Source organism: Dendrobates tinctorius, unplaced genomic scaffold, assembly GCF_039654945.1.
Source record: "Dendrobates tinctorius isolate UK_male_01 unplaced genomic scaffold, ASM3965494v1 ptg000187l, whole genome shotgun sequence".
Taxonomy (NCBI): domain Eukaryota; kingdom Metazoa; phylum Chordata; class Amphibia; order Anura; family Dendrobatidae; genus Dendrobates; species Dendrobates tinctorius.
This window is the reverse complement of record NW_027361854.1, coordinates 2122070-2134707: the sequence shown is the minus strand read 5'-3', so window position 1 is coordinate 2134707 and position 12638 is coordinate 2122070. Positions and strand designations below refer to the sequence as shown.

General features: G+C 41.8%; 1 protein-coding gene across 1 annotated transcript in view; it reads right to left on the bottom strand.

Moving 5' to 3' along the window:
* GDF11 (growth differentiation factor 11) overlaps nucleotides 1-12416 on the bottom strand; it is a 512606-nt gene extending 500190 nt beyond the window's left edge. The window contains exon 1 of the mRNA XM_073552226.1: nucleotides 11775-12416. Coding sequence (XP_073408327.1) covers nucleotides 11775-12174 — 400 coding nt within the window. The 5' untranslated portion in view covers nucleotides 12175-12416. The remainder of the gene's footprint in view (nucleotides 1-11774) is intronic.
* Between the last annotated feature and the right edge of the window lie 222 nt (nucleotides 12417-12638).

Here is a 12638-nt window from a genome sequence, read left to right as displayed (position 1 = left end):
TCAGGGTTTAACAAGAGCACAGTAAAGCCCCCATCACACATAGCGATCTCGCTGCTGAGTCACAAGTTTTGTGACGCAACAGCGATCTCACCAGCGAGATCGCTGTGTGTGACACCTATCAGCGACTGGCGATCACTGATTGTTGATGGAAAGCCCTGGACATTTTTTGATCGCTGGAATCCTGCTGGCCAGCACGCATCACTGCTTGTGACAGGCGGGAGCCCAGCGATCAACGCGCTGGTAACTAAAGTAAATGCAGGGTTTCTAAGCAGCGCGCTGTGCTTAGAAACCCTCTGTGTACCTTAGTTACCAGTGAGCTGATGCAGGGAGCTGGTAACCAAGGTACACATCGGGTTTCTAAGTGACGCGCGCTGCTTAGAAACCCGATGTGTACCTTAGTTACTAGCTCCCTGCATCAGCGCGCTGGTAACTAACGTACACAGCGATGCCGCGTGCTCGGCGTCGCTGGTCCTGATCGCTGGTGAAGCTGCCTGTTTGACAGCTCACCAGCAATCATGTAGTGACTCACCAGCGATCCTGACAAGTTGATATCGTTGTCGGGATCGCTGGAGAGTCACTATGTGTGACGGGGCCCTAAGGTTGGAGACTCGGGCCTCTCTACCGTCAAGAGTACTTCCAGGATAGGCATAATTTCAGGGACAGTTTGAGACCCCCCCCTCACTAACCAAAGACTGCCACATCGTGAAGGTGTTCACCTTATGAATGTAGCAGAATTTTCACAAGCATGCTGTAGCTGTAGTCACATGTTATGGGCATTCATACAATATGGATTTCACAAGAGTACAAATATGGCAGCCATGGGAACTTCAGCAGTTACTTGACTGTCATGGCATCCCATCGGCACCATGCAATGCGATGAGCATCCAGAATGGCGCCCCCCGGTAGCGCATACCCTAAATGCCACTATCAGGGATTAACAGCAGCACTAAGAGAATTAACAGCAGCAATCAGAGCTCAGTTGGCATCTCCTGGGTATTGTGCAGGCTCAGCTCCTGCTCCTGAGTACACTGCATACACCCGCACCTGATATGCATTGTATATTTATGATGGATGTCAGAAAGGAGTGAAAGTTACATGTAATTAGTATATATAGGTAATTCTTACAGCCTTTTTACTTTCTTCAGTGATGAAACTCTGGGAACTATAGGACATCTGGTTTAATACCTATGTCACAATACCAAATAAATGTATAAATATTTGTAATGAATACTCATTACATTTTTTTTTTTACCTGTACCTGCTCATCACTTAGTGAAGATATGCTAAAAGATTCTTGATAGATCAATGTGTCTTTCCTATACGATTCTTTTCTACATAGACGAACGAGCAGTAATAATGCTAGTACTAACCAATAGTAATCTAATCTAGCTATTGCTGAATAAGGAATGCAAGAAAAATTAATCACAGCATGTAGGACCCACAACACTACTGGCTCTACAAAGATACCCCTCGACTGGTAGGAAGTATGCTACGGGTCTCAGTCACTTCTTCAACTGCACCAATAATGTGAAAGCTTAGCTTTGCATGGCTGCTATCAGCAATTGGACTGTAGGATATTTTTGATGAGCGAAGCCCAGTAGCCAATATCCTGTACAAATCACACAAGGATAACTGGGGTTTTATGGCCCATCATGTATATAACTATAAGAGAAACTTCCATAACTGTACATGGGTACGGACTGGGACTGAAATTCGGCCCTGGCATTGGAAATCACACATGCCTATGTTGTCCCCGTCCTCAAGCACCAGATGGAATATATTAGTAAAATTACCCTGGATGGAGGAAAGGAAGATTTACTGCAAGACCAATATTTCTAATGATACCCGTGGCCTGCTGGGGTAAGTGACAGAGTCAGCGACTTTGTGCTCCATCACAACTCTTAACAGTATTGGTGTCTTGAGAACAACGATTCTGTTAAAAACGTAGCAGACAAGGCAGCCCACGACCAGACAGGCCCTTCTGGCATTTGCCAGAATTGCCAGATGGCCAGTCCGGCCCTGACTGTACAACTGACTAGTCATCCAGTAGCGTCAGACACAGGCTGGAGGTGGCCCCTGAGCAAGAACTGTATAGGAGCCCTTTGTAGTCCAATTGTGTCTCAGTCAGACGCTGCTTGCTGCATTGGAGGTGGTAGTGAGCCCCCTTACCTCTTGGGCCCTTGTCCAGTTGCACTAATTTCTCAACGGTATATCTGCCTCTGCTATAAGTAAAAACTACAGTACAGTAATACAGAGATGGAATCGTTAAAAAACAATATCTCCCCACTTTTACACCATCCAGTGTTTAGTAAATGGGTATTTCTAAAAGACTTATAAGCATTGCAAATTTGAACAATGTGGTGAACAATGTCCTGGACCTTACCGATGTCCTCGACTTTACGGATGTCCTGAACCTTACAGATGCCCTGGATTGTACAGATGTACCATATAACTGTATTGTGGAAAGGAGGCCCATTGAAGCATTGATCATATTTATATGGAAAACTGGCACCTGTTATTCCTGGAGGTACCCAGGAGACAGTGCCCTGTAATAGTGGCCTCACAGATATAATACTACAAACATAGAGAGTCTCTTCTGTCTGCATGGATCTCACAGTTATAAAACCCCTTACCGTGTAGTGCAGAGCTGATTCACAAGGGATGTGAGGGAATACAACATACTGTAGTATTGCGATATACTGTAAAGCTCTGTTCACATATCCATTTATCCTTTTTGCTTGCATGTTTCACTTAGGACAAGGGGAACAGCCAAATGGAAGGTGTTGCATTCCTGTTGTAAAGAAAAGCAGAGGGCTCCATTGACTTATATGGGACCCATCTGGTTACCGTTTTGTGTCACCTTTTTAAAACAGAAGGAAAAGTCCCCTATGCAAAATTTTTATACCATTTTTAAACTAAAGAACAAGCAGAAATCAGACAAACCCCATACAATTCAATGAGGCCTATCTGTGTCCTTTTGAAACAGAAATATAACAAATACTCATTCCATTTCTCTTTTCCGTTTGACTGTTCTAAGTAAAACATACAAAGGAAAGGATAAACTAATATAGGAACAATAAGGACAATTTAGTTCTTTTAATCTTTAATGGAAACCTGTCAGATCTTCTTTTTCTCCCTATCCATAATATTTCTGTTTCTGCAGTCTCCAAACATGTCCATAGTAGCCACAGTGCTAAAATTAAAATTGCTAACCCCATATGCTAATTAAGTTTTACGAATGTCACTGAGAACTGGGAATATCATCTCAATATCATCTTAAGAACATCATACAATCACTAAAAATGGAAATAAGATGTGGACAACTTGACTTTACTCGGCATAATCTTCATCTCCTCTCCTTCTTGGATTCATCTAACTAGCTATAACGCTCGTAGTAGAGGACCCACTGCGCCCTGGCCTGGCCCACCCTGGAGGGGCATGACTAAGTGTCTACCGGGTTTTCACTATGGCCTCTCACGGTGAGGATAGGCGTGTAAGTGTCTACCAGGTTTTCACTATGGCCTCTCACGGTGAGGATAGGCGTGCCTGCCGACAGACACCAGGTACTCTTCCAGGGCAGTCCCCGGAACTGCAACAGCTGACCAGAAGCTTGCAATAGGATGAGTTACAGGAGGTCGAGACACAAGCGTAATCAGGCGGTCCAAGGTTGAGGCAGGCAGCACTGGTGTAAATGATATCCCCACTAGAATGACTCACCTTGTCCTTCACTTTTCGTTTTATACCTCCCTTTTACTGTCTCCTCCCACTCGTTCATGATCCAATACCATAGCCCCCATTCAAACTTTATTTCCCTCTCCTGGCCCAATCACCGTCATGTGGGCCTCAGCCTACAAGTACGGCTCCGGCCCCTTCTGCATTTTCTCCAGAAAGAGAGACATTCCTGTCCATGGCTCTGCCTAAATTACCAGTTGAGGAAATGGATAAGAGTGTTTTGTTTTTAGAACTAAACAGAGCCTACTCTCTACTCTAGAACAACCCCTAATGAGAGTAACACTGCTGGTATCTATCTAACAGCATACAGATCAAAAATCTTCACCCTAGAATTAAAAACATTTAGGCCCTGATTCATTAAGACTGGCAATATATACGCCAATCTTAGGGGCGTGGCGGAGTGAGAGGTACTTGATTCATTAAGAGGCGTATGCCACTAGATAAAACGGGCACATCTTACAAGCGGCGTGAGCTTCAGTGCACTTCATCAGAAGTCTTACTACAGTTGAGGTCTAGAGAAGGATCTCTGGTATAAGGTATGCCACAACTAATCATTCATTAAACAAGTATGTCCAATTACAACCTAGTCCAACCACAGTTCCACCCAAATTATGCAGCTGGCCAAAACTGAAGTGAAAACGCAAAGTTTTTGTGTAACCCGGTGTTACTCCAAAACTATGTGACATTTTAAGGTGTTTTATGCGTTGTAACATTCCACACTGTCTGTGGACGGGGGTTACTCACTTTGCAGGTCTTGGAGGTAAACACTGGCACATGCAGGGTTAAAATGAGTCCATTCAGTTTATTTTCTCCATAAACCATTGAAGCATGAACAAAAGGCAAACAGTCTTACAGCAACACAAAAACAGTCCTTAGCTGGGCTTGGTTCCCTCAGGTCCTGTTCACACACAGGCCAGGGCAATGTCCATAGCAGAGCTGGATCACATGGATCACATGAGCTGGTCACATGGTCAGGGCCTCACCACAGGTCCTTAACATACACATATCTTCAGGCAAAATGGTGTACAGCCGCACCCTCACCCAAAGGTGAGGCAATATGGGTAGCCAGACCCTCCCATCTCTCATAGCTACCCACAACCCTGACCCAGTGCATTAAACGCCATATTAGTGCTCATGTACACTAACAACAAAATACTCCGGGTTGCATTTCAGGGAGCATCCATCCATGTGACATATACCTCCCATTAACCACACAACCACCCGTCACATCACAGCGTACACACTCTAATGAATTGGTGACTTCGGCGAAAAATCTTCACCCTCCAGGCATGAAAATCATTTAGTTTAGGCACATAACTCATTTTGTGCTCCCTAACAACAAATGGAAAAGTTACGTTATGTTTCAGTGTTTCCCTACATAGTGGAAATACTTTTCAGAAATTCCAACTACTACCAGAATTCTAGAGCTTACGGATGAGCATCCATGTCAATATATATTAGATTTAGTGATCTACATCCAGATCACTTTTAATACTTGAAACTTAGTCTGCAAATAATGTACATAAGAAATCGCTGTTAAAAGAGTTGTTCTCAGGTATAATCCTCAGTAGCACATTGCTGCCTTGCCTACAGGCTTCCTGTTTCCTGGGGGCGGTGTGCTTTTGAAGATTGACAGTTTGGACCAGCAGCATAGTTACTCTGATGGCCCGAACTGTGTATTGTTGCAGTATCGAAGGAGTACTAAAGCTGACAGGGCTTGGCATTCCAGCTTTAGATCAGTTCTTAAAGGAAAAGAGCCTGTAAGCACTGGGCATGCTTGGCCATGCTACTGAAAATCTGCAGCAGTGGTCGGTAGCCTAGACAACAAGCATTAACAATAAATTTAAAAATCATTCCATTCTGAAGAATAGATATAATTTGTAATTAGATTCAAAATGCAAAGTTGCTTTCTCTTATGAGCACTTTACAATTTTAACCATTATTCATCTTGAGACAACTCCTTTAAGCAATCCACTAACTACAGATATCTCAGATATTACAGATTACAGTTTACCCTTTAGAAATTACAATAAATAGTCCTATTTCTTCACGTATGTACAACAGAGGACACTTTTTTATTTTACGTGCACTATAAGTTCAATTTTCAAGAGTTATCCTTGAAACTTGTTACTATGCCTACAACACGTGCATAACACTGAGCGACCGGCTGAGCTCATTTTTCCATTGGCATAGATTGAGTAACGATTTACAGAATTACATAAAGCCTATTGAAGCATAAAAGATATTAAAGCAAGTTCCTGCGATCTCCTCATTCCTGCACAAGGGTATGGCAGAGATTTCACATGATGAAAAGATCTACAGAAAGAACAGGTTTCATAAAGCAAATTCTTTACGAGTGATGCGGCATTAGTGTTTCATTCTGTCAGCACTCGCATCAAGTGTAGTCAAGGCATAAGGAACATCTAATGGTCAGATTGTATATAACATCAACTGATCGTAGAATTATGAGATACAGAAAAGGCATTAACAAAACTAAACACTTACCTTGCTTGTGTTCCCACAATTTACGGTATTATTTAAATATCACAGCTTTCTGCCAGAAATTAATAGATGGGTGAGTGCATACTAAGTGGAATTTTGGGGGATTTTTGGGAGCCACCTTATTGCCATATCAATCCAACTTTTCACGTCCTCTACTTGCCAAACATGTTGGCCTATAGAGACGACTACAAAGTGGTTGCTACTACTAACAATAGCCGATATAATGAAAATCTGTCGGCTCTCTTGACAACTGGTCTATTGTAGTAAATAATGGAATTCTCCAGGAAATAATTCTGGAAAATGTTTCCTTAGAACTTTTACAACAAATTGACAACTGGGTGTTTCCAGTCGGTCTATAGAGACAACTACAAAGTGGTTGCTACTACTAACAATAGCCGATATAATGAAAATCTGTCGGCTCTCTTGGCATCTGGTCTATTGTAGTAAATAATGGAATTCTCCAGGAAATAATTCTGGAAAATGTTTCCTTAGAACTTTTACAACAAATTGACAACTGGGTGTTTCCAGTCGGTCTATAGAGACAACTACAAAGTGGTTGCTACTACTAACAATAGCCGATATAATGAAAATCTGTCGGCTCTCTTGGCATCTGGTCTATTGTAGTAAATAATGGAATTCTCCAGGAAATAATTCTGGAAAATGTTTCCTTAGAACTTTTACAACAAATTGACAACTGGGTGTTTCTAGTCGGCGGAGGCGTCCTTAAATGCCGCCACTGTTCAATCAGCGCTCCGAGTATAAGGTTGCGTAGGAACACACTCCTTTGACAAGGGAAAAGTAATATTCTGTTGTCAATTTATTCCTAAATATTCAGAAAAAACAAAAGCGGACCTGAACAATACAGAATAATGAGTAAACATAAACCAGAAGTAAATATTTACTATAACAGGCATGCCAGATATGGTGTCAGGACTTCTTTTAACATATTTCCATACAATAATGTAACATTATTAATGTTGTTACAAACACTTTTTAGGTTTAGGTTACATGGCACAGATTTGACCTACATCTGAAACTGCTGGTAGAGTGTCTTTAGAATAATTTAAGAGGAGAACATGGCCCAAGCATTGGTGTGGCATTGCCCTTTGAACATAAGACTCAAGGCATGACCCTTGTGTGCAGACATTGTAAATAGTTACAATGGCACTTATCAATGTAGTGTGACATTTTAAGGAGCAAGTGAATAGTCAGTTCTTGAAGTTAATGACTGAGAAGCAAGGAAAATGGTCAAGTGTAATTATCGGAGTGACTTTGACATGGGCCAAATTGTGATGACAACACAACTGTGTCAAAGTTTTTCCAAAACGACAGGTCTCGTGGGATGTTCCTAGTAAGTAATGGTTAGCGCCTACAAAAAGTGGTCCGGGGACAGACAACTGGTAAACTGACAAAATTGTAATGACTTATTGATACACATACGGTGCAAAGGCTTGCCTTCCTGGTCTGATCTTTCAGAAGGTCTCCTGTAGTAGAAAAAGCTGGATAAGTCAATGCTTGGCTATGTTAGAAAGATTTAAGAAAAGACAATATATCAGTTTTTTGTAGTCCAGTTAGATTGCGCACGACCAATTAGACTGCCCGTGCTGACCCCTGTCCACCATCGAAAAGCTCCTATATCGGGTATATGGGCATCAGAACTGAAGTATGGATCAAGAGAAAAAGATGGCTTGGTCTGATGAATCTCATTTTCTTTTATAACATATTGAATGCTTGTTGTACGTCACCTACCAGGGACAGAGATTGCACAATATGAAGCCCTACTTGGAAACCTTTGGTCCTGGCCTTCATGTTGGTGTTACTTTAACACATATCTCCTACCTAAACGTTGTTGTAGACCAAGGACATCTCATGGCAATAGTATCCGCTACACAATAGTAGGCAGGTGGTTTGAGTGATATGGCTCTTGAAAAGTTTTATTTGATGTCATGGACTCCTATTTATAGTATTTAATACTGATTACAGTCTTTAATAATATATATGAATTCTACCATTGTTTAATATAAAGAGCAGTCTAACAGTTACGCTTTGCAATGGATACAAATGTACGGTACATAGACATTGGGTTCAAATAATTCTGTCCTACCATTTATCATAAATCCACATTTTTAATACAATATATATATGATACTATAGTAAAAATGCAAGAAAATTGTGCAACAGAGTAGAAAATGTATCTATTTTCGATGTGTTCTAATGCCTCCACTCCACTGGCGGACTCTTTGTAATGATGATGTTCCTGAACACCCAGTGAACGCTGCAGCCAATCACTGGCATCAAACATATACCATTTCATAGTTGTACAGAATTAGAGAGCATGATTGCACTCGTAAATTAAATGATGGGTGACAAAGACTTTGGCCGATGAACTGGACTTGAATTCACAATGTAAGGTTCTACATGGCAACTTAGAGCACAGGTATCATGACGCTCTGTCCCCTATTATATAACTTGAGCAAACATAAGCAAAGAAGAAGTGGATCTAGAGACATTATACTGGTTAGGGTATTTAGCATGAGTTGGAATAGACATAGAGGATTAGAAATGCTTCCAGTCGCATTCCTTTAACACTGCCAAATGGATCTGTCCATCTCCTCCCAAAACCAAAGAAAAGGACAACACAAGGACCCCATGGGGGTAACCACAGCCAGGCTTTGTTATTACTGCACATGGTAAAAAGGAAAAACCAACAGAAGTGACCTGAGGATAACAAAAGACTAGAGAGAATGAGCCAAGGAGAACCCAAAATAAAAGGAGATAACAGCAAGGAATTAGCAGAAGGGATAACCAGGGGAAAGTGGGACAAAGAAAAGACGTTGGAAATGAAATAGAATCTGTTAAGAAGAGGGGGAGAATAGGAAAAAAATGAAATGTACATCTTTATGTGACTGCATATATGTACAGACAGAAAAGTAGACGAAAAGACAGATAATCGACCGATAGATAGATAAATAGATAGAAAGATAGATGATAGATAGATAATAGATAGATAATAGATAGATCTATAGATAGATAGATAGATAATAGGTAGATAGCTAGATGGATAGATAAATAGATAGAAAGATAGATAATAGATAGATAGATAGATAGATAGATAGAAAAAAATCAGGCAGCACTCCAATTCAAGGAAAAATTGTGGGCTTTAATCCAGCACCAAGTGGTGCAACGTTTCGACCTCACAGCACGGTCTTTGTCAAGCACACACAAGTCATTTATATTTTGCGTTGGACAACCGCATTACTCAGGAAGTATTGCACCCAAAATCTGATCAAATTTGTAATGCTATCTGTCTTTTTTATTTAGATAGATAGATAATAGATAGATAGATAGATATGACATACATAGATGATAGATAAATAGATATATATATATATATATATATGGGATAGATAGATAGATAGATAGATAGATAGATAGATAGATAGATCGATAATAGATATTTTAAGTAGAATGCACAGACATGGTATTAACAAAAAGCAAATGTTCTACATAGGCTGTAAAGCATGACACAGCAGTATCTGGCCACAGACAAGGCACATTTGTGGTTGAATGACCCCAGCTGTTTGAATATTGTTCAGTCAGAAGGTAGAAACCAGATCACTTGTTGAACACATGTATTTCAGGTAAATGACTGTCAGTCCTCTGTCAGCCTGGAGGACCGGCCAGGTGAGCCGACCCCTGCACACATATCACATGGTTATATTCCTCATCAGACTGTCAGCCCTGGAGCTTTTCTATATCATGTCCACAGAAGTGCAATACTAATGAAAAGCACAGTAAGCGACATACTGAGAAGCCTGAGTCTGGAGATAACATGGACCTGCGGAGCCATTTATGTCTTTACAGGTAAAACTTGGAATTCTCTCTCTTCTATAGTTTTCACAATTAACAAAATTAAATTTACAACAAATAAAATAAAAGAAATAATGAATTATACAGATACCACAACTTGGCTAAAATCTCTCTACAACTTGATATAATGAAAAAATAACTTTTAATCACATCTGATACAATTCTACTTCAGAACTGTGACACATTGATAGTTTGGCCTGAGATTTGCTTTATGCTAATAATCATGATTCTCATTATTCTGAGATTCGTATTTATTAATTTACATTTAGAACAATAAACAATTGTCTTCCTACCAATGAGTTCACACAGGACGATTCTAGTACGACATGCATTATTATTATTACATATGACTATAGATGTGTCACCACGCAGTCTTCATTTCTATGCTAATGACTCTGACAATTGGGCTTGTCTTATGACACATTATATGGCAGTGGTGACCATCAACACAAGACTGACATTGGAATATTGACAAACAGTGAGCAGTCAAAATACTGAAACGTTCCTTCAACCTCAGGTAGGTAGTGGGCACTCGATCATCTGAGTAAGCGTAGACTCACCCATAAAGGTGCAGCTAAACTTCTAAGGCCGCGTTCACACCCTCAGTATTTGGTCAGTATTTTACATCAGTATGTGTGAGGCGAATCCAAATGAAGAACAATCAGAGGAGAAGTATAATAGAAACACGTCACCACTTCTGGATTTATCACCCACTCCTGGTTTTGGCTTACACATACTGATGTAAAACAGTGATAGTGTGAATGTGGCCATAAGGTTCTTTCCTTGATTACTAGAACAAAACCGTTGGCACAACCCTGGTAACCGGAGGTGGTGCACAAGTAGGATCCCAATCCTTGAACTTCAATTTATATAGACTTGGCATACACCAAAAAGATTCTGATGCAGAAAGGTGGTTTTAATGAATTGCAGTACATACATACAGACGTTTCGGTCTAGGACCTTCATCAATGTACAATAAGTTGTGCTGTGAGCTCTTAGTGACTGGGCTTTAAGGGAGATACCAATACTGCAAGGAGGCACCTGCGGCCGTCCCACGTGGTTCTATATAACAAGTGGACGCAGTATCCGCCGCGAATCCAAGGGTGGCCCTTGGTATCTCCCTTAAAGCCCAGTCACTAAGAGCTCACAGTACAACTTATTGTACATTGATGAAGGTCCTAGACCGAAACGTCTGTATGTATGTACTGCAATTCATTAAAACCACCTTTCTGCATCAGAACCTTTTTGGTGTGTACCAAGTCTTTCCTTGATTACATCCTAGAAGACCAGCAGTTTTTCGGGTCTTTCCCAATAACTATTTCATAGTGTTCTACACTGAAGATGATTGTATTACCATATATGCTGTGGAACTGGCACCAGCGTCAAAGAATAAATGGTTTCAGTGATGAATATGAATTAAAGCAGTGACTAAATATACAATCCTTAGACATCCAGCTTTCCATACACTCAGGTGAGAGCATGAAATTGCCATTTAACCCCTATTATGCCCAAGTGACTTGCAGGCAGTTCCTGCCTTGCATTGCCTGCACTGCTGATCAGTGGGTGAGCTGTCACACGTGGGTACAAAGCACGTGCCATAAGTGCCATGACAAGCAGCGATCCAGCGCTATAGTGATTGATGCCATACATAGAAAGGAGGGTGCACTTACTTTCCTGTGCCATGCTGATGACTGTCTCCGTGGTGGCATGATACTCATCCTCTTCCACGAAGGCATTGTGCTGGAAGGAGTCTCCCTGGAACTCGTGCTGGTCCAGGATCTGCTGCAGCGGGGGCGCCTTGGGCAGCAGCTGGTTGACCACCTCCCGGGTGATGTTGGGGGCTTCCTTTAGCCGGAGTTTGCTGAGTATCTGGGACTTGATGCTCTCCAGCCTCATCTCCTTGCTGTGCTTCCTCCACATGCACACAGGGCAGTCCTGCTCCTCACTCTCTCCCGGGGAGGTCTCCACCTGCACGGCTCCCTTCTCCATCATAGACTCTCCTCCACTCTTGGAAAACTCCAGGGTCAGGACCAGCATGCAGAAGAAGAGAGGGGAGCGCTGAGACAGCATCGCTGGGTGCCCAGGCTGAGACTGCTGCTGGTGCAGAGAGGACAGCTGCCGTGTGCAGGTCTTTCTAGGGGAGGGGTAGGCGACCACAGATCCTGTACTAGGCACAGGGACTCCTTCTTTTTATATCCCAACTGTTCTCTGTCGTAAAATGCTTTCATTGGCTGGAGAGGTAACAAAAGGCCCCTAGCAGGGCTGTCAGCAAAGTAAGAGAGAGAAGAGAGCCAGAGAACAGGAGCAAAGTGACTGCTCTGGATTCAGCCTGGGACTTGGGACAGGGAAAGGGGCTGTGACACCTCTTAAAGACACAAAGCCTTCTTATTGTGTCCCTCCTGAGCTCCCCCTTCATCCCCCTTTATTGCTGCCCCTGGCACCTATGGGCAGAGGGGCATAGTGCCATAGTTTCTGGTTTTCTGGATGCCAGTCATTAGTTATCTTAGTAGTGTTTGGCTAACAGAAAAATCAAT